The sequence below is a fragment of the Gobius niger genome (assembly GCF_951799975.1).
Source record: "Gobius niger genome assembly, chromosome: 21".
Taxonomy (NCBI): domain Eukaryota; kingdom Metazoa; phylum Chordata; class Actinopteri; order Gobiiformes; family Gobiidae; genus Gobius; species Gobius niger.
Genome location: NC_136872.1, coordinates 14846208 through 14869025, shown reverse-complemented (window position 1 = coordinate 14869025; position 22818 = coordinate 14846208). Strand labels below are relative to the sequence as shown.

General features: G+C 42.0%; 1 protein-coding gene and 1 long non-coding RNA gene across 8 annotated transcripts in view; one reads left to right on the top strand and one right to left on the bottom strand.

Moving 5' to 3' along the window:
* Positions 1–5732, bottom strand: part of LOC306980883 — a 469430-nt gene extending 463698 nt beyond the window's left edge. Inside the window, exon 1 of the long non-coding RNA XR_013794060.1 lies at positions 5643–5732. This is a non-coding gene — a long non-coding RNA (uncharacterized lncRNA). The remainder of the gene's footprint in view (positions 1–5642) is intronic.
* col25a1 (collagen type XXV alpha 1 chain) overlaps positions 1–20761 on the top strand; it is a 52177-nt gene extending 31416 nt beyond the window's left edge. The window contains exons 11-34 of one of the 7 annotated variants that reach the window (XM_079580381.1): positions 4979–5011; positions 5109–5144; positions 8396–8440; positions 9849–9911; positions 10663–10731; positions 11384–11428; positions 11964–12008; positions 12179–12256; positions 12495–12518; positions 12872–12916; positions 13214–13258; positions 13416–13496; positions 13580–13642; positions 14504–14554; positions 14959–14985; positions 15114–15194; positions 15819–15854; positions 16267–16320; positions 16412–16465; positions 16606–16632; positions 16790–16843; positions 18306–18383; positions 19900–19938; positions 20446–20761. In XM_079580381.1, coding sequence (XP_079436507.1) covers positions 4979–5011; positions 5109–5144; positions 8396–8440; positions 9849–9911; positions 10663–10731; positions 11384–11428; positions 11964–12008; positions 12179–12256; positions 12495–12518; positions 12872–12916; positions 13214–13258; positions 13416–13496; positions 13580–13642; positions 14504–14554; positions 14959–14985; positions 15114–15194; positions 15819–15854; positions 16267–16320; positions 16412–16465; positions 16606–16632; positions 16790–16843; positions 18306–18383; positions 19900–19938; positions 20446–20448 — 1176 coding nt within the window. In that variant the 3' untranslated portion in view covers positions 20449–20761. The other 6 variants (XR_013794059.1, XM_079580383.1, XM_079580385.1 and 3 more) reach the window with 6 other exon arrangements.
* Positions 20762–22818: the final 2057 nt, after the last annotated feature.

Sequence of the window (22818 nt, the reverse complement as noted above, 5' to 3'; positions counted from 1 at the left end):
AGCCAAAAGAGCAATATGTTCCATCCATAACCCGCCACATTGACTGCTATTATTGTATCAAAATGGGTATTTATAGGAGAAGAACAAGCTGGAAGTGAAAACAGTTCAACGTTTTGATTCCCATGGATGACTTCTTGACAGAAATCGTAAGCTGTTAAGCATTGGAGAAAATGATTACCAAATTCCCTGAAATGTTTTTTTGGTCAATTTAGCAAAACAGCGCAAGCCAAGAGCACGCTCCAAAAGTGTGCGCTTCAGAAAAAGCAATAACGCAACCGGTAAACCGTGGACTACAAAGAGTGTGCTCAAAACGTCAGCATCAATTTATGGCAGCCCGACGTGGAAAAAAAACTTCTGATAACTTCGCACTTTACGGCCCGATGTTTTTTTTGGTTTTTTTTCACCGCTGTCGAGATACATCTGCCAAAGAGACACCATTTGGGGAGGGGGTGGGCGCAGATGCAGAGATGCCATGTGTGGAGGAAAGAAAGGCGATAAAACTTTCCTCAGCTGTGCTTGCCGTAAAATATGGTAAAAAGTTGATTTTTTTTTGGTTGTTGTTCAGAAAATAGGACAAAATGACAGAAGGTGCGACACACGCTGAGAGGGTGTCATTGAATAGCATAGCCTCATTATATTTGTCAATGTCAGTAACCCGAACATATGGCAAAAACAATCGGACTTCCCGTAAAGGCATAACTTAATACCCGACCCAAAGGACTTTAACAGATTGGGTCTATGAGCAGAATGTAGTCTGTATTGGACATGTGCGGGACAGAGAGGGGGAAACCGGAGAGCGGACGGGGGGATTGGGGGGGGGAAGACGGGGTGAGAAAGCGTCTTTAATCTTTCGAAGGCTGAAGATGCCAAAGTTAACAATACGCAGCACGCACCGGTGGGGAGACGGAGAGGTGAGAGGTGAAGCTGTGAAGGAGAGATGCCATAATACAAAAGGGGATTGTTTAGACTGCAGGGGGGCCGCGGAGTGAGACCCTGTGATAGAAGGCAACGTCTGGGAGATTGCACCAGTACTGAGCTTTTCGATTTGTAATTTCAGGAGTGCGTTGTAAGAGATAATCCACACATTGGCGGAAACAGCTCGAGCCATAATTCACAGCTGACACTCATTTGGCTTCTTTTGCCATGTTGCGACATCATCTGCATTGTGGGTCATCAGAAAGTTGAACATAATTACTTAATGTCTATACTTTTTACCCTTTTTTCCAATTGATTTAGCTTTAAAGTGGTCAATAAAGGCCAATTGAGAACCAAACCCCCATTTTCAGTGGAGTCCTGCTACCAGAAGGTGCTTCTTGTAGTGCTAGGGGAGAAAACACTAAGTTGTGATAGGAAAATGCAGTCTTACGCGAAGATCTTACAAGGCTAGAGAATGGTACCCTAGACCTTCTTACCATGAGGCACAGGAGATACATTTAGTTAGTTAGTTTAGTTTATTTTTTAGTTTATTTAATCATGCAGTATAACATCCTCTTTGATGGGAGCAGGGAGAACAGGTTATTATCAGGATGTCTGGTGTCCTTCACGATCTTCACTGCCCTGCGTCGGCATTTCTGTGCCGAAATTTGAGTGTAAATGTCATCCAATTTAGGGAGACTGATCTTCAGAATCCTCTCTGCCGAGTGGACAACTTTCCCGAGAGCCAGGCAATCCTGCTCAGTGTAGCCTCCCCTCCACACTGTGATGCTGCCGGTCAGGACGCTCTCAGTGGTGTAAAAGGTTTTTCAGGACCTGGGGTGAGAGTCTAAAGTCTCTCAGTCGCCTGAGATGGTACAAGAGTTGGCGAGCCTTTTTTACTGTTGTCCAGCTCAGGTCCTGAGATATGTGCACCCCCAGATATTTAAAACTGCCCACTCTCTCCCTGGTGTTCTCTCGATGTTCATAGGGTGGTAGTGTTCCGGCCTGCTCTTGCGAAAGTCCATTGTGAACTCCGTTGTTTCAGGTTGTTGTGTTGACACGAGTCTATCAAATGATCTATCTCCAAGCGATAGGCTGTCTCGTCATCGCCAGAGATCAGACCAATCATAGCTATGTCATCTGCGAACCTGACAATAACAGTGGACTCTGAAGTGGACACACTGTCATGAGTGTTAAGTGAATAGAGCAGGGGACTTAAAACACATCCTTGTGGGATTCCAGTATTGAGGGCCAGGGGGGAGGAGATGTGATGGCCGACCTGCACTGCCTTCTCTCTGTCAGTGAGGAGTCAGGAGATACATTTGCCCAACTAGTTTGCTAGTAGTGTCTCAATAAAATGCATCCCATTGAAATTTAGATGCAAATGACTGAATTATTCTTGCCTATTTCAGTCGTTATGTAGTAAGTAGATGCCACAAATTTACAGGCAGCGACCAGCGTGTTGTAGAACATTAATATCACTCTTGTTTATTTACATTTTTAATTGCCTCGCCCGCTGCATTGACGCCATAATCAGCTAGGGCTATTAATATTTAATCACCGGGTCTCACTAGTAGCACATCCATTACTCACCACTTTCTGCTGCTGTGCCCGGCCCTGTATTTAACACTGCAGCTTGCAGAAACACCCCGTGAACAACTACGAGCCATTAAAAGGTTGAATCGTATTTTTTCAGGAACTTCCAGGCATTTGGCCGTGGACCGGCGTGGCACAGCAGTTGGTGTAATTTCGGAGTGTAAAGATCCGGTCCAAGCTTTCGCGAACTGGTCCCGTGTCAGAGGCTGGCACGGCTTTGTCTTGGCCTCGGGCGCCACTCGTAGCGTGTGCTGCCATGCATATATTGTCTAAGGTCACTGACAATACTCAGCTGCTGCGATTGCTCATCTTTGGACCAGAGGTGGCGCACATGCCGAAAATAAGCTTTGATATTTTATGTTTTATGACAGTATATTAGTTCAGTGTATGGAAAGGACAGTTAAACAATACCTGAAAAGCATGCCTCTTTACTGTGAGCCGACTTGCTTCTCCTCGGGCACTAGGGAAATATAACCTGGATGATTGGTTTTAAGTAGATGTCATGCCGTATGCACCTCCTCTAATGGCCATATCATGACATAGCGCGGCTCCCATTAGTCCAAACAGCTGTAAAACGTCCCTATATTTGCACACATTACTATATCATTACCCCCGGTGCCAATAGCCGTTGATGGTTGCGGCTGACTGTAATGAAGTGGGAGTGCGGTGACAGCTCTCGTCCCGTTCGGTTGCGGTTGGATCTCAGACCGGAGCCTCATGGGCGATAATTGGCCCAAGCGGGACTTTTCAGCGCTATACACTGTGCCACACCTCCGCTCACCTCCCAAAATCCACCGCTTTTTTCCGCCGCGCAGAGCCTCATTTGGAAAAGATTAAAGCGATGATTAAAGCCTCCCCTCAGCTCCCTCGGTCTTGTGTCACTTGCAAAGAAATGTAGGTCTAGCGTTTTTCACTGAGGTGGTTTGTTGAGTTGCTAAGGTAGTCCTGAAGTGCATATGCAGAAGTGGTTAAGCTTGGTTATTGCTATACCATTCCCAATACCATAAATGCAATAATTATAGTAACGTAAATGTGTCTGAGCGTGCTAATAACAGAGCAAGCGTATAGTCGTTAACCCTATGTAAAATTATTTCATTTTATAGTCCCATTGGATATAATGTTTTGGAGTAACTTGAGCCTTGCTGTGTAATTAATAGGGCAAAACTTAATCTTGGCTTTGCATTTCCAAAAAAAATAAATAAAGAATGGCTGTAGTTGAGGTGAGATCATTTGTTTTATTTGCTGAAATTCAGTACAGATGTGGCATTCTTGCGTTGCAGGTATAATCCCATTTTGGCTTTGACAGATTCAAACAACTTTGGGTTTCAGAGCGGATTACCTCAGTGACTGTTGTTTTGAAAGCACTCTTTCGTTGCCAGACCAGTGCCAGTTTTGGAACAGATATGATGCTATTTCTCTCACATGCGTTACACCTTTGCTAGTTTTCCCATCCCAAAATTTTGCACTAATTTATCACCTGACCATTAAAAAAAAAACATTTTGGAAGCTTCAGATGAGCGCAAATCTACATTATCTTGGCTAGCCCTACTACATGAGCATAGCAGCTTTCCTTTCCACAACCTTTTTCTATGCCTACCCCGATATCTATGTGTAACTGCACTTTTGATGAAGTCCAATGGGTAGATTTAGTTTTATAACTTATTAACCTGCCATTGATTTCACTTCCGTTTCCAAAGCACACAATCCAAGCACCACATTCAGAAATGGCTTAAGGTGCGGTAACATGATGAGAAACTATAAACCTCTTTCATGCTTTTGTCTCGGCCCTCTTATGAATGTGAACAAACATGTTAAAATTCCCATATAAAATCTAGAATGGCAAAGGAAGATGTGGCTGCGCTCAAAGCTTTCGCTGTAAACATTAACACGCTGTTTACTGCCTGGAAAAAAAGCATACATTAAACGTGCCCATAGTGTGCAATGTATCATTAGGACATCATAAAGTTGAGGCAGTGAGTTGTATAGTGAAACCGCAGCCTTGCACCAGAGATTGAAACCCCTATTTCCCACAACCACCACTACAGTAAACATAGTTATTGCCCCAAATGGTTTATGCCTTTACAATAGAATACACAGGGATAGACTTGAATGGGGATGTAAAGAAATCACTTAAAGGTCATATTATATACAAAACACTTTATGACAAGATATACTATACATGATCTTCAGATAAAAAGCGTTTGCTCCTCATGTACCTTTCTGTCGTGTTATTCACAACACAAGGCTCTGGTCCCGACAATTAAAAACAATCACCGTAGATGTAGTTGCAAAACAAAATGGCTAAACTGTTCGTGAGAGGCCAAAAGGACCATGTGAAATGGCAGAAAAAAACTCGATATCAGAGGTTTCCCAAAACCACCCAGCAAGACATTTTTCTCTTGTTCAGACAAATTGCCTTCCTTTGGTTTCGCCTTAACTGGTGTTATTTGTCCATTTGTGCTTACAGGGAGACGCTGGCTCCTCTGCTGCAGGCATCAAGGTGAGTGCAAAAGATTGGCCAGGATAATGCACCTACATGTGGATTCATACCTTAAGCAAAATAGCAGATGAGAAAAGTATGTGTTGTTGTTTTTTAGGGTGAACCCGGTGAACCTGGACGAAGTGGACACAAGGTAACTCGAGCTCTGTTGTTTGATGGGCACGGTGTGAAATCATTAACTTAGCACATTAGCGCATTCTCATTCAAATATACTATTGAGAAATGTTGTCCTGGTCACAAGCTTGGATGTGTGGAGAGGCTTGTGTCAAGGAGGGCATCTCGTCGCCCAATCAAGGCTAAATCGATATTTACTGAATTAAAAGAAGGTCTGGGCTAAATATTTGGCTGCCCAGTAAGGACAAAGGAATTGGTTACTGCTGTCAATCATCCTCCTGTTTAAGACAAAGCTCTAGACTAACTTCTTTTTATGGAATAAGACAGTTAAAATGATAGAAAGATATTGTCAATTTTCTTCCTCTCTCTATATGGATGGAGAGTCTGATTAAAGCAGTACTAAGTAACTTGTTTACCTTAACAAAGCCTTTTCATAGTCCCCGTGGGGGTAATACAAGTGTTAATAGGATGATTGGGGGGTCTTTCATCTCCCCTGATGTCTCTGGCCCAAAAACACAAAATGGGATCACAAAGAAGAAGCTAACAGGCTAATAGGCAAAGCTAACTGTGGGCTAGCACCACTTAAACAGTATTTACAGCCAAGTTTGAGGGGAAAAAAATGTCTCCATTCTGTCATTGGATGTACAATATCCCTCTCTCCCTTTGTCTTTTCTGTCAGCGTAGTATTTACTCTCACGGGCAATTAATGAGTTAAAAAAACGTAACATGCTACGACACCTGCAGTGGCGCTTATGGCCTCCAGGGGCATGAGTTACTTAGCTCTGCTTTAAACAGTGTTTCCCTAAATGAAATCGATTGAGGCGGTAAATCACTCCAGAGTCAACCCAACAGTCGCTCTATCCCAGCTTATTGGAACAGATGAAAATGTTGTAATATTTTGACATAACGCAGGGGAAGGCGGGCATTCCTGTCATATTTGGGCCCGTCTAAAGTGTGGCGCAGTCCATGGGAGGCTGGAGCTAGAACTTCGGTCCATCACAGCATCCCGACTTCAATTACATTTGCTTTGGCCCCGCAAATGTTTTGATCCAGTCTTCTGTTTCTTCTTGTCTTTGTAAAAAAAAAATCCTCACAGATAGAGGGAAAATGCTGAATGCCTTTTTGTTTCGGCCCACGGTTGTCACATTCTTACATCTGCAGGACGTCGTGTTGCTCAGTCCAGTTTGTGTTGACTTTAGCCTGTCTTCCAGTCTCTTTTCATCGAGTCTGATATTCATTTGGGAGACAAATGGAGACGATATTGCTGTGTAAAACGCTCGCCGAATAAAAAACCCTTTGCAATGAAAGCGATTGATGTTAACGCCGTAGAAAAGGGATCAATCAGACGTCTGTTTTGGGTTGTTTCAGTGTTGAAGATGTTTCGGCTCTCAGCTCAAGAGGCTTCATCAGCAACTAACAATCATGTCGCAGCTAGACATTGAAGCAACCCCATACAGAAGACAGACTGAATCGTTTTCTACGATGGGAACTCCGACTCATTAGGCTGTTTGGCTGAAAAACTATGCTACATCAGTGTGAATTTCCTTTGCGGTGTCCATCGTAGAGCGGGAAATTTCTCCCCACAGATTGAGCCGTTGCCCTTTGGTTGGCATTTGGTTTCGCGTTAGGAGTTCACGAGGAAGACATTTACTCATGGATTTGACACTTCTTTTCACAAGGCATACTGAAAATTTACAGCTCTGTTTCCAAATCCCCCAGAGTGTCGTTGCAGTTGATCATTCCCACGCGGCAACGGAGCTTTTCTTTTCATATGCCGTAAATACAATAGCATTCATAGAGCGTTAAATTATCTGCAGTCAGAAAGGGTGTTTTCAAAGACTCCCAGCGGCCTCGCATGGGACCTGACCTCTCGGATTTTCCGTCGCTCCACCGTGTTACTCAAACTCGCGTGTTAACAAGAGCCGAGCTGACGGGGGTTTGACCTTGGTGAAGGAGGAAAGTCTCCAGCAGCACTGCCAGCTTCTTAGTGACATTGAAGACTTTTTACACGTTGGAATTTAGAGCACCACAATGCAAGTTCTTCAGACTTCAGAAGTCTTTATTCGCACTACCTAATGGGCTGCATTCATGTTACAGATCATTCTAAAAACTATGGATGGGTTTCAGTAACTGTTTTTTTTTCCTGGAATGGCTATTTCCTATGTATTCCTTGTCCTAGTGTGATATAAAAGTTAATATCTGGGCCATCCACATGAAAACATGGCATGAAGTTCAATGTCTTTCCTGTCAGCAAAAACAGACGACTGAGCTATAGTTTTAAAAAAGGTTGTGTGCCATTGTTCAATCTCTCACAGGCTCAGCAGTTGTCAATATGGTAAATTTGTAAACCCAATTCCAAATGAAAAAATGATATGGTTCTCATATATGGTCCTCCATTTGACAATAACAAAACAAGTTGTGGAACATTGAGAGTGCAACCAGACTAAATTGGGTGGTACTGATGATTGGATGACCTTTTTGTCTGTTGTCACTAACCTTGATGGTAAAAAAGTAACTGTCATGGGTGCATGGTTATTGTTATGCAGTTGTGTAGCCATTATACAGTGCATACTATACTTTGGATGGTGCTAGGGTTGACATGTTCAAAACATTTTGTGTTTTTTAGCTATTTTGCAGTTCCTGCTGATCTCAGCTCATACAGTGGCCTAAACCAGTGATTCCTAACCTGGGTGTCAAGTCCTGCAGTTTGGCACCCCAAAACTGACTCCCTGTCAAGTTATGTGGTCCTAACCCCAGGGAACCCCAGTGGGAGAATAGGAAAAAACATTTGACTGCATTTTACATGGATTCTTTTTCTATAATGTGATGTGTTTGGTTAACTTAAATGACTTCATTTTTCTGGCTGGAAAATCCATCCACAGGTGAAATAAAAAAAATTAGCGCTACAGGCCTAAACAATACTTCAAGATAGTGTATTCTAAAACAATTTATGACTGGACGGAAAGCCAAATCCTCCATCTAATGGTCAAAGCAACAGAAGAACAGAGACCGTTTGAAACGCTTGAGTGCCATAACAGCACTAATCACTGTCGAGCTGCATGAGATGCTCCGAACGTGCATGTGCAGTACCTTCTTCTGCCTCATGGTGACAGCAAACCATAGTAGGCTGCTTTTCCCACTGTAGTAGTTAGCAGGCGATTGCAGAGACACAGTACTTTGAAGCTTGTAGACTCCACAACAATGGCCTCCAATAGGGTCTTCTCAGCTTAGCTTGGCTCGGCGGTAACGTGTGCCACTCTTCCTGTGTAGGGAGAGCCAGGACTTCCAGGGCTGCCTGGACTCCCGGGAATAAAGGTAAATGCTCTGCTGTTTCTGTCGCTCCCCCGGTGTTGTCCCCATGTCCATTTGCTTTCATTGTTGAAGCATCTTGAAGGCAGCTTATAGACGCTTTGTGGACTTTTGTCACAATCTAGACTTGGTTCGACTTTAGTTATGGTGAAAAAACCTTTAAACTAAACTAAACATACTGACAGATATTGGGTGTGCATACTGGATTGGGCTGCATAGTTCAGTAGTTCAGACTTATTGTTAATTTATGTATAGTTTGGGGCTGGTTTGAACTTGTGATGCTCTCATTCCCACATGACTGCTTTGAAAATCATTACTGCCATGCCAACCAGTTCAGAGCATTCATTATGAAAAGGTGAATAGGAAATAATGTTCTTGCATATACAAAATCCGCAAAAAAATAATGAGCGGAAAATAGTTGGTGAATCTGTGTACGCTCCTGGAAGTGGCATTTGGTATCTACACACAGCAGGGTTTTTATGGTCTTCCCTTCAGGAGATTGACTTTTACAGTGTCGTATAAAAACACTGGAAGATGGTGAAACTATAAAGGCCCGTATTAATATTACGCTGCCATCTAGAGCAGCTATCAAGTCAGTGGACCTTAGAACTAGCCGCTTCACTGCTCTGCGAGGAATGCTTAAGAGATGCTTGCTGCTGTTTTGCATTGTTTTTCCACTCTTTGCGTGCTGGCATTGTTAGTAAAAAAAAAAGAAAAACACTTTCATTCTACTTTTATACACTCCTGTTTTTGCTTATGGGCCGAACGTTTGATCTAACTGCATTTTATTAACAATGCTTTCAACTCATTCGCATGTGCATACCTTGGCCATTCATACTGTAACGCAACAATGGTGAAAGTTGAGTTTATTAATGTATTAAATGAATGGTTCTCAGACTGTGGTATGTAAAACAATGGTGGATAAAAGGGGTCTTTTGCAGATCAGGTTTATTGTAAGGTTTAGTTGTAATTTTGACCTGGCTTAGTCCTGCTATATTCCAGGTTTAGACTTGGTTTGTAGTGAATTACTGGTTGAACAGGAAACTCAGACATCCAGGATGATACATCGGCTAAAAAAAAGCCCATCGAGTCATCATATCAAGCAGACTTTGGTTTATAAGAAAAGCACTTGATGATCCGATAGCAGGTGCCTTGTGTGAAGAGTATGAGTCAAAAAACACGTTGAAACGGACCGTTCTGATCTTCCAGACTATTTGCTAAAAGGGATACATTAACACTCCTGTGTCCATGCGTTTGCATGTCCCCCAGTGTCTGTGTGCATGTGCCTGTGATCTGTCAGGCCAAGCGTCTTGTGTCTCCAGCTCATTAGCACCAACTTGGATGAAGTGCTAGTGCTCATTGAGAGAGGGGGGGTTGTGGGAAAGTGACTAATATTTGCTGTGATTATTTCCAGGGAGAGCCCGGGTTTCTGGGTCCACAGGGAGAGCCCGGGCTGCCAGGACTCCCAGGAACTAAGGTCAGTGCTTTCAGTCATTCTCTGCAACAGTGTGCGGATAATGGAAAGAAATGGCTTTGATTAGAGGGTGCGTTTACATCAATAGGATCTTTATTCAGCTGGAAATAGAAATCCTCTGAATGGAAATCTAGAAAGACAAAAGAAAGAGGTGGCTTTTCTATTACATATACCGTAGTCAGTATGGCCTATACCTGTTTAATCTAGCTGCAGTTGTTGTTTGTTACAAAAAACAAAAGGAAACCTGGATCAATTATAGATAGATTCTGAATATCACTGATGTGCCTTAAATTATACCACAGCGCCCTCTTTTGGCCTTCTTATCTCCCTTCAGGTAAATGACAGACCTCCATTCAAGTCGCGAGGGGCTAATCCGAGGCCAGATATAGGTGTACAGAAGTGTTGTATCGGGAAGGGCATCTGGTTTAAAACATTCAGAAAATGTTGTGTACTCTGCTTCAGTATCAGCTGATCATTTATTGTGGTGGGTCACACTCTGCTTTTTAAGATATGTAAAGCAAAGAAACAAAACATTCGCATGACTGACCTGATGCTGAGTAGATGCGTATCACATTGTGCCTTTTCAGATAAATAAATAATTTCAGACTTAAACACACGTTACCGTCTGTAAAAGCGCTTAGTGCGCACATTCCCGCCCGAGACTTGAAGCCGTTGTTGTGAATAAATCTACACTCAGCAGCTCTCTGTGATATTTCAATCAACCTCCAAAGCTCCAATGTGTACTTTTGAACAGGGCGAGAGGGGCGAGCGCGGTCCCGCAGGAAAAGGGGAACGGGGAGAAACTGGACTTATGGGACCAAAGGTTAGTTCATGTAAAGTACATTTTCTTTTCTGTGCAAAAGGAAGAAGGTGCTTTGGCAAAACCAGCAAGGATAAATCATTGTTAATAGATTCTGTACCAACACACTATTCATGCAAGCTGGAGTGTCTCATATTATTTATGTCGTTGCCCTTTGCTGCCCTCTGCTGCCTCCCATCCATAGCTACATTGACTTCATCTTGACGCACACAGCATTGAACAATTCCCACAGTGGTCATTTATCCAGATCCAGCTGTGATAACAAGAGCCGGCAAAATCATTACGGTTAAGAACATTCAGGTCTCTCCCCCGGGGGGTTTTGTTAGAATAAACCAATCGCGGGGAGGTTTATGACCGTTTACATCTGGCTGTGATCCAGCAGGTAGCTCCGCGTCTAGTCTAAACAAGGACAGGCCACAGATCTGGATCTCGCCCCTTTCTTTATCAACTGGACAGTTCAAATAAGCACTCTGACTATTGTGTGGCAGCTTTATCAAACTGAATGCCAGATACTGTATTGAAGAGAGACAAGAAAAGTGTGCGCATATATCAGTTTCCAGTTGTGGGTTTAAAGTGCAGAGCTGCTTTGTCAACCGTAGAGTTCATTTTACACTTAAACACCAGGTAGCTGTAATGTGTTTCTGATGTTTGACAGGGTTCACCAGGAGAAGGTGGCATGCCTGGTCTTAAAGGGTCCAAGGTAAGAATAGGAGTGTGTTTTGTTTTTTAAATTTGTGCATAAACGTACACTGTAGAGATTTGTAGGAACAATAAAGCTGGCAACACAAGTACATGACTAATAATATTCTAAATTTGGCATAGCAGTTGTAGCCTGTTTGTTTTTTTTCTTCTTCTTCTTTTCACCTCTATCCAACCCAAGCCCACGCAAGTGCTCAAGCACAGATCCACCGACACCCACCCACTGTCTGTGTTTTTAAAAAAATCAGAGGTGGAAAGTTATTAATCAATTACAAATAAGTTGCTCATGGCATTCTGTATTTATTTTTCCTTTCCAAATAGCCAAAATATCCCCCATAATGGCTAGTACAACAATTACAGCTCTTTGTACTTCCTGTTGTCTCATAGAGCAAATTTAGCAAAATTCTTCACAATGTTTGTCACTTCAGGAAATGAAGAAACACATATTTATTCGCTTGACTTTACACATTTTTAGAAAGCAGCATTTTGTGAACCGTACTGTTGAGGAAATGTGTAAGACAATGTGTTCTTTACAGGGTGAAACTGGAGATAATGGCGAAGTGGGAATTATTGGGCCGAAGGTGAGTGTGGGAAGACAGCAAAAACCTCTTGTTGTGTTTGACCTGTAACTACCACCAGGGGGCAGCACTCACAGCCAACTGACACTGTTATATTCCTATAGTCTGACTATGTATATTTATAATATAGCTATAACTTCAATTGTTTTTAACGTTAATTGTTTTTTTTACAGGGTCCACCAGGGCAGAAAGGCGACCCAGGTGCCACTGAAATAATCGACTATAATGGAAACATACAGGAGGCCTTGCAGGTTAGACACTTATTATTTAATAGATATTGAATGTACAAGCCTTTGGAAATAAAATGCTGATAAATCAATATAGATATAGCCTTTACAAGGTGATAATAGGGTTCTAATCTTCAGCGTGTATAAATTAAGCCGCGGTGTACAGTTTATGGAGTCTTGTGAAACAAGCTGACGCAAAGGTTTCTTCTCTCCACAATCTTATCTCACCTCCCTATGCTTCCACTCCTTTGGCGCTCTGCAGAAGATTACCACTATTACTGTGACGGTAATAAACTCCTCTGTGTATTGTGTCATGTGAACCAGCCATTCCTCATTGTCGTTGACATTGCATGGGCCCAAACCCTCAGACTATACCGCTTTTGTCCTGCTCCCAAACACCCAACGTCAAACCTAACAGGGATGAAAGTGCAGGGCTTGGCTTTGGTTTGGCCCGGCCGATAACCTGTTGTTGTTGTTGTTGTTGTTAATTCATTGTTTTGCAGAAGAACATAGTGTGACTTGGCATGTGTTCAGCCTTATGTTCATGTTTTATAACTGTGTACTAACAGTTTTGTGCATTGCCAGTGAGTAGTTAATATGCTTTACCTGTATTTGAAGACATTTTTTCGTTTTCAACAGGGTCCTCCTGGGCCTCCTGGAGCAATTGGGCCACCAGGCTTAAAGGTAAAGTGATTTTTTTTTTTGGATAAGATTTTTAGCAAAGATAAGAAGTGTTTCCCATCAGGTGTACAGAGCCCCTGGCGGTACATGGATCATTTTCAGTTTTTCACCTTTCATCCAAGAACTGAACTGAAGCCTTTTGGAGGACAGGGGAAATATCTTCAAATTCTGTCCTGTTGTCTACCTTTCTTAAACTTATATTGCTTTGGTACTTTTCTTGGGCACTGACGGGATAATATACACACATTGGATTTTGATTATTACATCAAGCTTTTCAATAACATTTGAATATCATTTCAGGGTGACCGTGGCATGCCTGGCCTCCCTGGACTGGATGGTGAAAGAGTGAGTTTCTGCAACTTCTACAACTTTGACAAAATGTTAAATCAAAAAGCTGTTTATTATGAATGGCCAATGAGCGAATATGGACGCAATTAATATAACACATAATCTAAGTAGATCAAATACTAAAAATGAAATTGTGCGACCTGTTTTTGCCCAGGGTTACAAAGGTTCAAAGGGAGACATGGGAATGCCAGGAGCTTCAGGCGACAAGGGTGTGACAGGTCTGCCCGGTCTCCCTGTAAGTCAGAGAACTGCCCCGAACGCTTTGAGCATGAGATTGATGGCTGCTAAAATGTGGGTTTCTAAACGGTTTTGTTTCAGGGCACGAACGGAGTGAAAGGGGATAAAGGCGATGCCGGCCTGACAGGTCCACCAGGTACTTCGGTAAGTTCATGGTTTTCTTGCATCTTAGGTTTTGACGTCAGTGATCACATCTTGACAAGGGTTTATCAGTTCTTAATTGAGAGTGTACTGATATTTCACATAGTCTCTTCGTACTAAAGGAAACAATTGTACTAAAGTAAGGTAGTGCATTGTCTCAGTCATGAGATCTTAGATGACGATAGCCATCCACTGTCTCACCACTTCGGGCTCCTGTCATGACTATAGAGATACAGAATTCCTTATGCCAAGAAAATGGGTTCAGGAATTTGTCGCTGAGTAAGTTGTAGCCCCCCAATGCCATTCAGTCAGTTCCGTCCCATTTCTTTTGATGAGGTTAATCTGCTGCTGTTGTGTCTGTGTTTCTGTGTGGAGTTTGCATGTTCTCCTCATGTCTACGTTTCCTCCGGATACTCCGGTTTCCCCACCACTAAAAACATGTACAATTGGACAGGATGAATGATATGTGTGCATGGATGCGCGTTGGTGGTCAGAGGGACTGTTGGTGCATGATAGTCTCATGTAAAGCACTTTGTGACTAGTTTGTCTCTGAAAGGCGTTATGCAGATAAAGTTCTTCTTCTTCTTCTTCTTCTTCTTCTTCTTCTTCTTCTCCTCCTCCTCCTCCTCCTCCTCCTCCTCCTTCTTCTTCTTCTTCTTCTTCTTCTTCTTCTTCTTCTTCTTCTTCTTCTTCTTCTTCTTCTTCTTCTTCTCTATTCTATTCTATTCTATTCTATTCTATTCTATTCTATTCTATTGATAGACATAACCAATAACATTATTATTATAACTGCTATTGGGTGAGGTGTAGTATTAGATTGGATATAGTATTTTAATGTAGTGTCACTTTGACTTTTTTTTATAGATCATTGGACCTTCTGGGCCTCCAGGACCCCATGGACCCCCGGGACCAATGGTGGGTTATCCAAAAAATGTCAAAATATGAAATCGCATAGACCACTGGCTACATTAAGTCCACCATAGATTGGCTCTTGGAGTACCATCAGATCTAAACCAAGTCTGTGACAGGACTAATCTTATGCTGAGTAAGGCCTCAACTAGATCTGTTATGATATAAGTAGGACTAAAGGTGAATAAAGTAATTCTAAACAAGGACTATCCCAAAAGAAGACAAAAACAGAGGACAAATTTCATTGTACAGTTAAAAACAAATAAAGCACCTGACCTTACGTTTCTCTTCTATTAAGAATGAATGATACATTGGTAATAGGTTGCCAGTTTAATTTGGGCAGTTTCGGTGGTCTTTCACATGGCTTCTTTGTCTTTTGAATTAAAATGTTTTTGTATGATGTGTTTCAGGGTCCCCATGGCTTCCCTGGTTCAAAGGTAACATCCGCATAGCACTAAACTGTGGTGTAGAGCATGGTGTTGATCTAACATTAACACTAAAGCCACACGCCTCATTGCTTTAGTCCCATTGAGTGTCTAACCTAACGCGGGTGTTGGTGTTTTAGGGCGAGGCAGGGTTGAATGGGTTGAAGGGTATTCGAGGGGAGCCAGGCCACAAAGGGGATCGTGGACCACTGGGTCTCCCTGTAAGTACAGACTCAGACAGTACTTGGATACAGCAGTGTATTTACAGCTACTGAAAGTGAAATGTGTGCTGTTTGTGGCAGTAATTCAGCAATGCCTTTTTTCATGTTCTTGTGCTCATTTTCATGTGCCTGAACTGACCGCTGTAACATGGTATAATAGGTTGAGTTCATGTGAAGATTGGGGGGCCCATAATAACTCATGGACAATTCACTGTTTTTGAAGGAGACATCCACACAATGTTCTGTTTTTTTTAGATTGGGTCCTCAGATTGATCTCTTTAGAAGATAATGTTAAATCTATGCTGTATATGCAACAAAATCTTCCACCTTAGTTGATATTTTCTGATCAAATAGACTTTAAAATATATGACGGCAGTTTTTATTTAATGAGGGTTGGCCCTGCAAACACATATTTGTAATAAACCAGGTAAAAAAAACAACAACAGCATTTTGACAAGGAAGCTGGAATCAATTTGAAAAAAAAAAAAAAGTCTTTGGAGTATTATGACGTGAACGCAACCTATTAAGTTATTGAAAACCCTGCCATCAACCTGTCCTAATAACAGTGTTCATCTGTACTAATCCCGCCTTGTTCATGTCACTCATACCTCCATAACCACACAGGGAGCCTCCGGCTTGGACGGCAAGCCCGGCATTCGGGTGAGTGTCATGCGACCAAGAGGCTTCACCACCTAACTCCAGCCTCCCTCCCCCTCCCTCCCTCATCACACCCCCCTTCCCCTCAACACCCTAGACCATACAGCTACTTCATCCGATTATGAAAAGAGAGTGTACACCAAGTAGACATATAGACATATAGAGTTACCTGTCAGACGCATAATGAAAGCTCTTGTCTGTCGTTGTGTTATTAACTCAGCATTAACAAACACTCATATATTAACTGTGTGGGCAGTGCTACAAATGTCCTCTGTGACCGATGCACGTGCACTAGCAGCTCTGTGTGCTGGTTACATCACAAATGTATCACACACATCTGGATCTTGGACATATCATTTTGTGAACTGGCTTTGTCTTTAAACCTTTCATTCATGCAGTGATTGTGGTGTTACAGGGTATGGATGGGCCTGTGGGTCCGGCCGGTCCAGCTGGGCCAAAGGGCGACAGAGTAAGTCGCTGTTAAGTGTTAGCAGAGCCTTATAAGGTTTGTTTAAGCATGTTTATTGGTGTGATAATAACAAGGCGTGCTTGTGTTGTAGGGTGAAAGGGGAATAGCTGGTGAGCCTGGACCTAGGGGACCTTATGGACTTCCTGTAAGTACAACTATGTAAAGGACAAGACACAGTTCAGACACTTTCCCCCAGTGAACATCAAAAATACATGTACTTGCCACCGTTTAAAAGAGGAATGGAAGCGAAGATGAGACTTAATTGTTTGTTTCTGCTGTTTGCAGGGAGCGGCTGGTCAACCGGGCCAGGACGTAAGTCTTTGCCGATAGCCACAATGCGCAGTTACAGCTTCACTGTACATCTCCATTTATACATGTCAATAATGCGCTGAGGCTTTAGATCAGAAGAGTGTCCATTTTCTGAGCCGAGCGCAGAGTCGCAGTAATAAAGTGAGTTGTACTTTCACAGGGGGTTCCAGGATTAAGGGGAGAGAAAGGCGACGTTGGGGAAAGAGGAGAGAAGGTAGATGTACAGTAGATCTCTGTAAAGTCTCTAAAGCCTTACAGAGGACTGATGTCAATGGACAGTCACAGTGGATACCTCCTCTCACTAGGGTTGGTCGTGTCATAGAGTACTGCGCAAAAGCTTCAGCAAGATCTGCATAAATTAACAACAAAATCCTTCACTTTTTTGTTTGGTTTATCAGTGTTTATTAATGTACATCCAGGTCACTGTAGATCATGGAGTCTCTTTGAAATGAACCAAAACAATGGGACTATTTCACACACACAGAAAAAGCTAAATTTCCACTCAGTTTTTGTTCCCACCTTTCCATATTTGTCACCTCATTTCAAAGTTCATCACAAAGTGTCGAAAAACACCTCGCAGATGTCGTTGAAACATGTCCATTGACAACAGGCATAAGGTGCATAACTGTTTTCTCTTTATTTACATGCATGCACATAACAATTTCACCTCTTGTAGCCTGAGCTTTAGCGACTCGACTGAACGTTTCCGTATTCCTAGCTGCTAATAATACATGTGTAGTCTAGGCTTTACTTTGTTGTGAAACTGTATCCCGTTCTTTGACGCTTGGAATATACATTATGCAATAACAGAAGTTGTCCAAATGTTATGCTTGACCTGCGTTTGGCAAAATTGCATGCCGTAAGACATTTTAAATCTAACAAAGAGCAGAAATTGTGAAAAATGTGCAATCCAATGGTTTTCTATTCACTAACTGTCTGGCTCATGTTGCATATAAGCTTAATCCTTTGCAAGATAAGTGGTTTTTTTGCTAACACAAATAAGAAGGGATACAGTTCAATGATGTAACCCTGTTTTGCAGAGGTTTTTTCCTTGCTACACTTTCTCATCCTTTGTGCCCTTTGACCTCCCTCTAAAGTGTCCTCTCCCTGCTATAGAACGCCCAGTCTTCTATAGCACTTTCCTATCTAACTCCAATTGACCACCTCTCCTTTGGCCTTAAAGCTTCCCCCCCTTTTTAATCTCTCCCTTTTCTAATAGCAGTGCCGCCCCGTTATCTTTTGAAAGTCATTCTTGTAAAAAATCTGACCACTGCGTTGTATTCACAGGGGGAGAAGGGAAAGAAGGGCAAAAAAGGGCCTAAGGGCGAGAAAGGAGAACAGGGTGCGCCAGGATTAGATGCACCCTGCCCATTGGTATGTCTGAGCTGGAAACCACCTCCTGTAGCTGGGTCTAAACCAGGATGAGTGCCCTGTGGTGACGCTGTGCCAGTCTTTATGGGGAGACCTCTTTGCAACCTGAAATAAGGATGCTCTTTTTAGACACACAAGCATGACATTATTTCCAAACACTGTGCAATTGGGTTGGGTTGAGTGGTAACGGCAGCTACAGGGCAGCTCCTCCTCGCACCTCTCTGTGTCTGTCCCAGTGGAAAGACACAGGCTAAGAGTCCTCCGCCTCTCTCCCAGTAACACTCCTAGGTCATCTTTGCAAACAGGGTTTCCGGGGATTTAAGGGTGAAAAGGGGGAGCCAGGGCAGCCAGGTCTGGATGGGCTGGATGCCCCATGCCAATTGGTACGGTATTTCTCTTTTTTCCTGCTACCCATTTGCACCTTTTCTATGCATGCGTCCCACCTCCAGTCACCCTGGAAGCTTTAAAAAGAACAAAACAAAGTATGATAAAAGTCATAAAAGCATGGCGAGCATGTTACCACCAAAGTTTACTTCTCATTATTTTATTAACATCACACCATCTCAGAAAAGCTGACAATAAGAGCTTTTGATAACCAACAAAGTCATGCAAGTTTCCATATCAACTAAGTGCTGTTTAACAAAAATACCTTGTTCCTTTGGCAATATAATAGCAATGTTTATCCTTCCCTCTAATTCCTTCATAAACCTACTATGACTTCTCGCTAACACTCTCCTGGAGACAGTGAAACACCCCCCTGTTAACTTTCCCATCCTCCTGTGGATACTATGTACCAATTGGGCCAGACCATGGGAACGTAAGGTATCAAATACAGTAGTGTAGTGTTATAGGTAAGTAGCTCATTAGGATCTCATTCATTATTGTCATGTTGTTATTTTGACGCAATTATACAACATACTTTGCCTTCATTTGTTATAGTGCCCAGATATCGCTTCATCAATGACACAAAACTCCTCTCTGGGCACTACAACAGCATTTACATGTTGCTTTGCATGACACATCATTTGCAGTGAGAAGTGCATGAAGAACATACATAAGCTATTTATAAAGTAATAGTTGTGACAATAAAAAGTAGCATTTTTTATTTACACTACTTTAAAGGTGCACTATGCAACTTTTGAAGTGAAAAAAAAAATCTTAATATTTCTGTATATCTGATCTTGTAGTGACTCAGTGGCTTTATGGGTGCAGCGTGGCTCCTTTGCTTTCCCTCACAGTGGCCTTTATGACACTCCAGGATCAGGATTTGTGTGGGTTCATACCAGAAACTGGCCAGAAACCCCAAAACAATTGATTCTGGAGCATCATAGACGCCACTGTGAGGGAAAGTAAAGGTGTCATGCTGCACCCATAACGCCACTGAGTCCCAAAAGGTCAAATATACACAAATATTATGATTTTTTTTTCACTTCAAAAGTTACATAGTGCATCTTTAAGTATAAGAACATAATCACTGTTTTTTAAAGGTGCATTATGCAATTTTTTATGTGGGAAAAAAAAGTTGATATTTGTGCCTATTTGACCTTGTAGTACCTAGCGCCTGTATGAGTGGTCAGCATGGCGCCTTTACTCTCCATCACAGTGGTCTCTAAGACCCTCCAGGATCAGTTGTTTGGAAGGTTTTCACTGCTAACGAAGCCTCTCACCAGAAAACCTATGAAACAATTGATCCAGGAGCATTGTAGAAACCACCGTGATCGAAAGTAAACGTGCCATGCTGACCACTCGTACAGCCGCTGGGTACTACAAGGTCAAATAGGCACAAATATGAACTTTAATCCATTATAATTACATGTACATACTTATATGCAGCAGCTCAACTGGTCTTCAATATTTAAATGTTCAGTCCTAATTTTTTGTCCTATTGATTATCAACAGGGTCCAGATGGATTACCGATGCCTGGATGCTGGCAAAAGGTGAGCCTATGGACGTTTAAACATTTACTACAATATTTATTACTAATTCAATGCTGCAGAACATTTATCTTTGAAGCTCCTGTACCTATACATTTTCCTCCTAGAGTAATATTTATTTGCAAAGATTCTCAAACTTTTCACACCAAGTACCACGTCATCATATATTTGACCTTAAAAGTTCAAGATCAAATCAGGACAAAAGTGGATGTAAAATAGACCTAAATTGGAGTAAATCATGTCTAAGATTACTGTAAACCATGTTTAAACCGGAAGAAACGCCCAGTATAAATGCATTACTAAAGCATAACATTGAATTTTAATTAAAGACGAGTTTAAGACGAGGTACAGCAGCCTTAAGGTGTAAAATGTCACAAATCTTAGAGTGAATATTTACTATGTCAGCATGTTTTTTCATTATTGTGTGACAGTGTGAAGTGTGTAAAATAACTCACTAATGAATTCATATCCATATCTCTTCTCCCCTGTGTTTTTTTTTTTTCTCTGCAGTGATCACTCTAACCCCAATCGCATGGAGTTTGTAAATAATGCTTCTTTTATGGTATTTATAGTTTTTTAATGGACAAAAAAAATATATCTACGAGAAAAGAAGTCTATGTGTACAAAAAGAGATAATCGTCCTGAAGCTGCTTCTTCTTATACTCACTTCGCCGTGCCGTGTGGAGAAAAAAACAACAACAACGCGTGTGTGTGTGTGTCCACTCTCATGACGTCGAAGTCGAGATCCCGGGCTGGCGGCAGAACTTTTTTTCCCTTCAGTCTTTGCATGGTCTAGACTGGAGTCCCGTAGCCCAGCCGTGTTCACTGAAGATGGAGACGTGGAGCGTGAAAAAGGGGGGTGGGGGGGGGGATCTGACTTGGACTGGCTTGCTAACACCAAAACGCTCGGTGTTTGTGTGTGTTTTGTCCTGTCACTGCAACATTCACCATTTTCTTAAAGACTAAAAGAAAAAGAAAAAAACAGACTGTGACAAGCAGGACATTGCACCCCTAAAGCATGGATAAATAGTGAGTTTATTTATAGTATGTGCTGTACATACGTCACTGTTTCGTGGTTGGCTTCTGCGGTGTGTAAAAAAAAAAAAAATGGCATGGACGTTAACAATCCACGCTTAAAACAACTGGACGTTTGTTCTTTTCTTCTGATCTCAAGGGAGTCACACCATGGCTGGTCGCCTGAAACGCCGAGAGAAAGTAAAGTCGGTCATAATCGCTTTATCGTGGTGACACCTGCTGATGTGATACATACAAGCAGGTTTTTTTTATTCTTTCACCATTGAACGCACCGTGCAAGCGCCACGTTCTTGGTTTGGGCGAATTTCCAGTGATTGGAAAGCTTGTCTCCCGAACTCGAGGAGGAGGACTTGGCAGGCTGTGATCCAACAGCATTTGGGAAACGCATTAAGGTTTTTTTTTTTCTATTTTGGAGGGGAGATGCGTTCAGGACCCCCTCCAAGCGTGGGAATGGACAGTGCTGTAGACATGAGTGGTCTTCTGGGAGACCAGCTGATTTGGAGATCTGCAGAGAGCTTCAACATGATGCAATCACTTTCTTTTTTTTTTCATGTTTTTTGTTTTTGCTCTGATTCTTAAGCATTTTATATTTTGTGTATGATAGCCTTTGTGCCTCAAGCTTTTATTCATTCCTGTGTAAGCATTGTACATTAACAACATTGGATTTTTTTTTCTCCCCACTCAGAACATATGAAACATTTTTACACTTTAGGGCGTTAAATCAACATAGGTCATAGCTTTCCCAGAGCATACACTCACATGAACAATCATTGAAGTGCTCATCATATCCAGTGCTGTTCCGTTACTTTCACATGTGCTTCTTGTTGACGCTGGATTTGCTGATGAGATGTTTCTTGTGCAGTGGATTTGCTGCATGCAGAAGGACTTTTTACACAATATTAACATACTTTAAGTAGGGCTGCTCAATATAAGCAAATCACGCAAAACAACTTATTACCGCAAACAATATGCGTCATGCGTTTCCAATGACATCACACATAGTTCCGGCGGCCATTTTGAATACCGAAGTAGAATTATGCAGTTCTACAACATGTAACAATATCTCTACTCAGGATAAAAATGAAAGACAACTGATTGACAGTGGCATTTTTATATACTCATAATCATTGCTTCAGAAGACAACAGTGAAAACCCGGCCCCAGAGACACACGTTTATGTGATAAAACCAGCAAATGTGGCACAGACGTAGCAGCTCTGTCTGTCAAGCTACAGCAGGATTTACTAAAGATCTTCTTCACTCCTCAGACTAAATTAACACATCAAAGAGGAAACAGAAAACCTTTCTCTGTGATTTTTACAGTTTGTCATGTCAACAGAGTCTCAGTCTGAGTCAGGTTTTAAGCTGCTCAAGATGTTAGCATGCTACCAGTTAGCAACTGTCATCTGTCAATGGCTTCAACACGATAAACACATGTGTGGCTCATATCTATGAACACTGAGGAAATACTACAGTAACAGCTCACAAGTTGTATCCAAGGTTATGTTTGTGGTTGCTGTCGAAGCTCACTGCTAACTGGTAGCATGCTAACATCTTAAACACTGACTCACTGGTTTCTCCACATAAACGTGCGTCTCTGGGGACGTGTTTTACCTGTTATCTTCTTGAGCAATGATGACGAGTACATAAAAATACTACTGTCAATCAGTTGTCTTTCATTTGTATCCTGAGGTATTGTTACATGTTGTAGTACTGCATAATTCTACTTCGGTATTCAAAATGGACAACACAACAACAACAGTCACCGATGACCGAAAGGCATGTATAGGTTGACATACCATATGCATGAGCAAAAGTTTAAAGGTTAGACTGTCTTTCAGAGTCTTGCA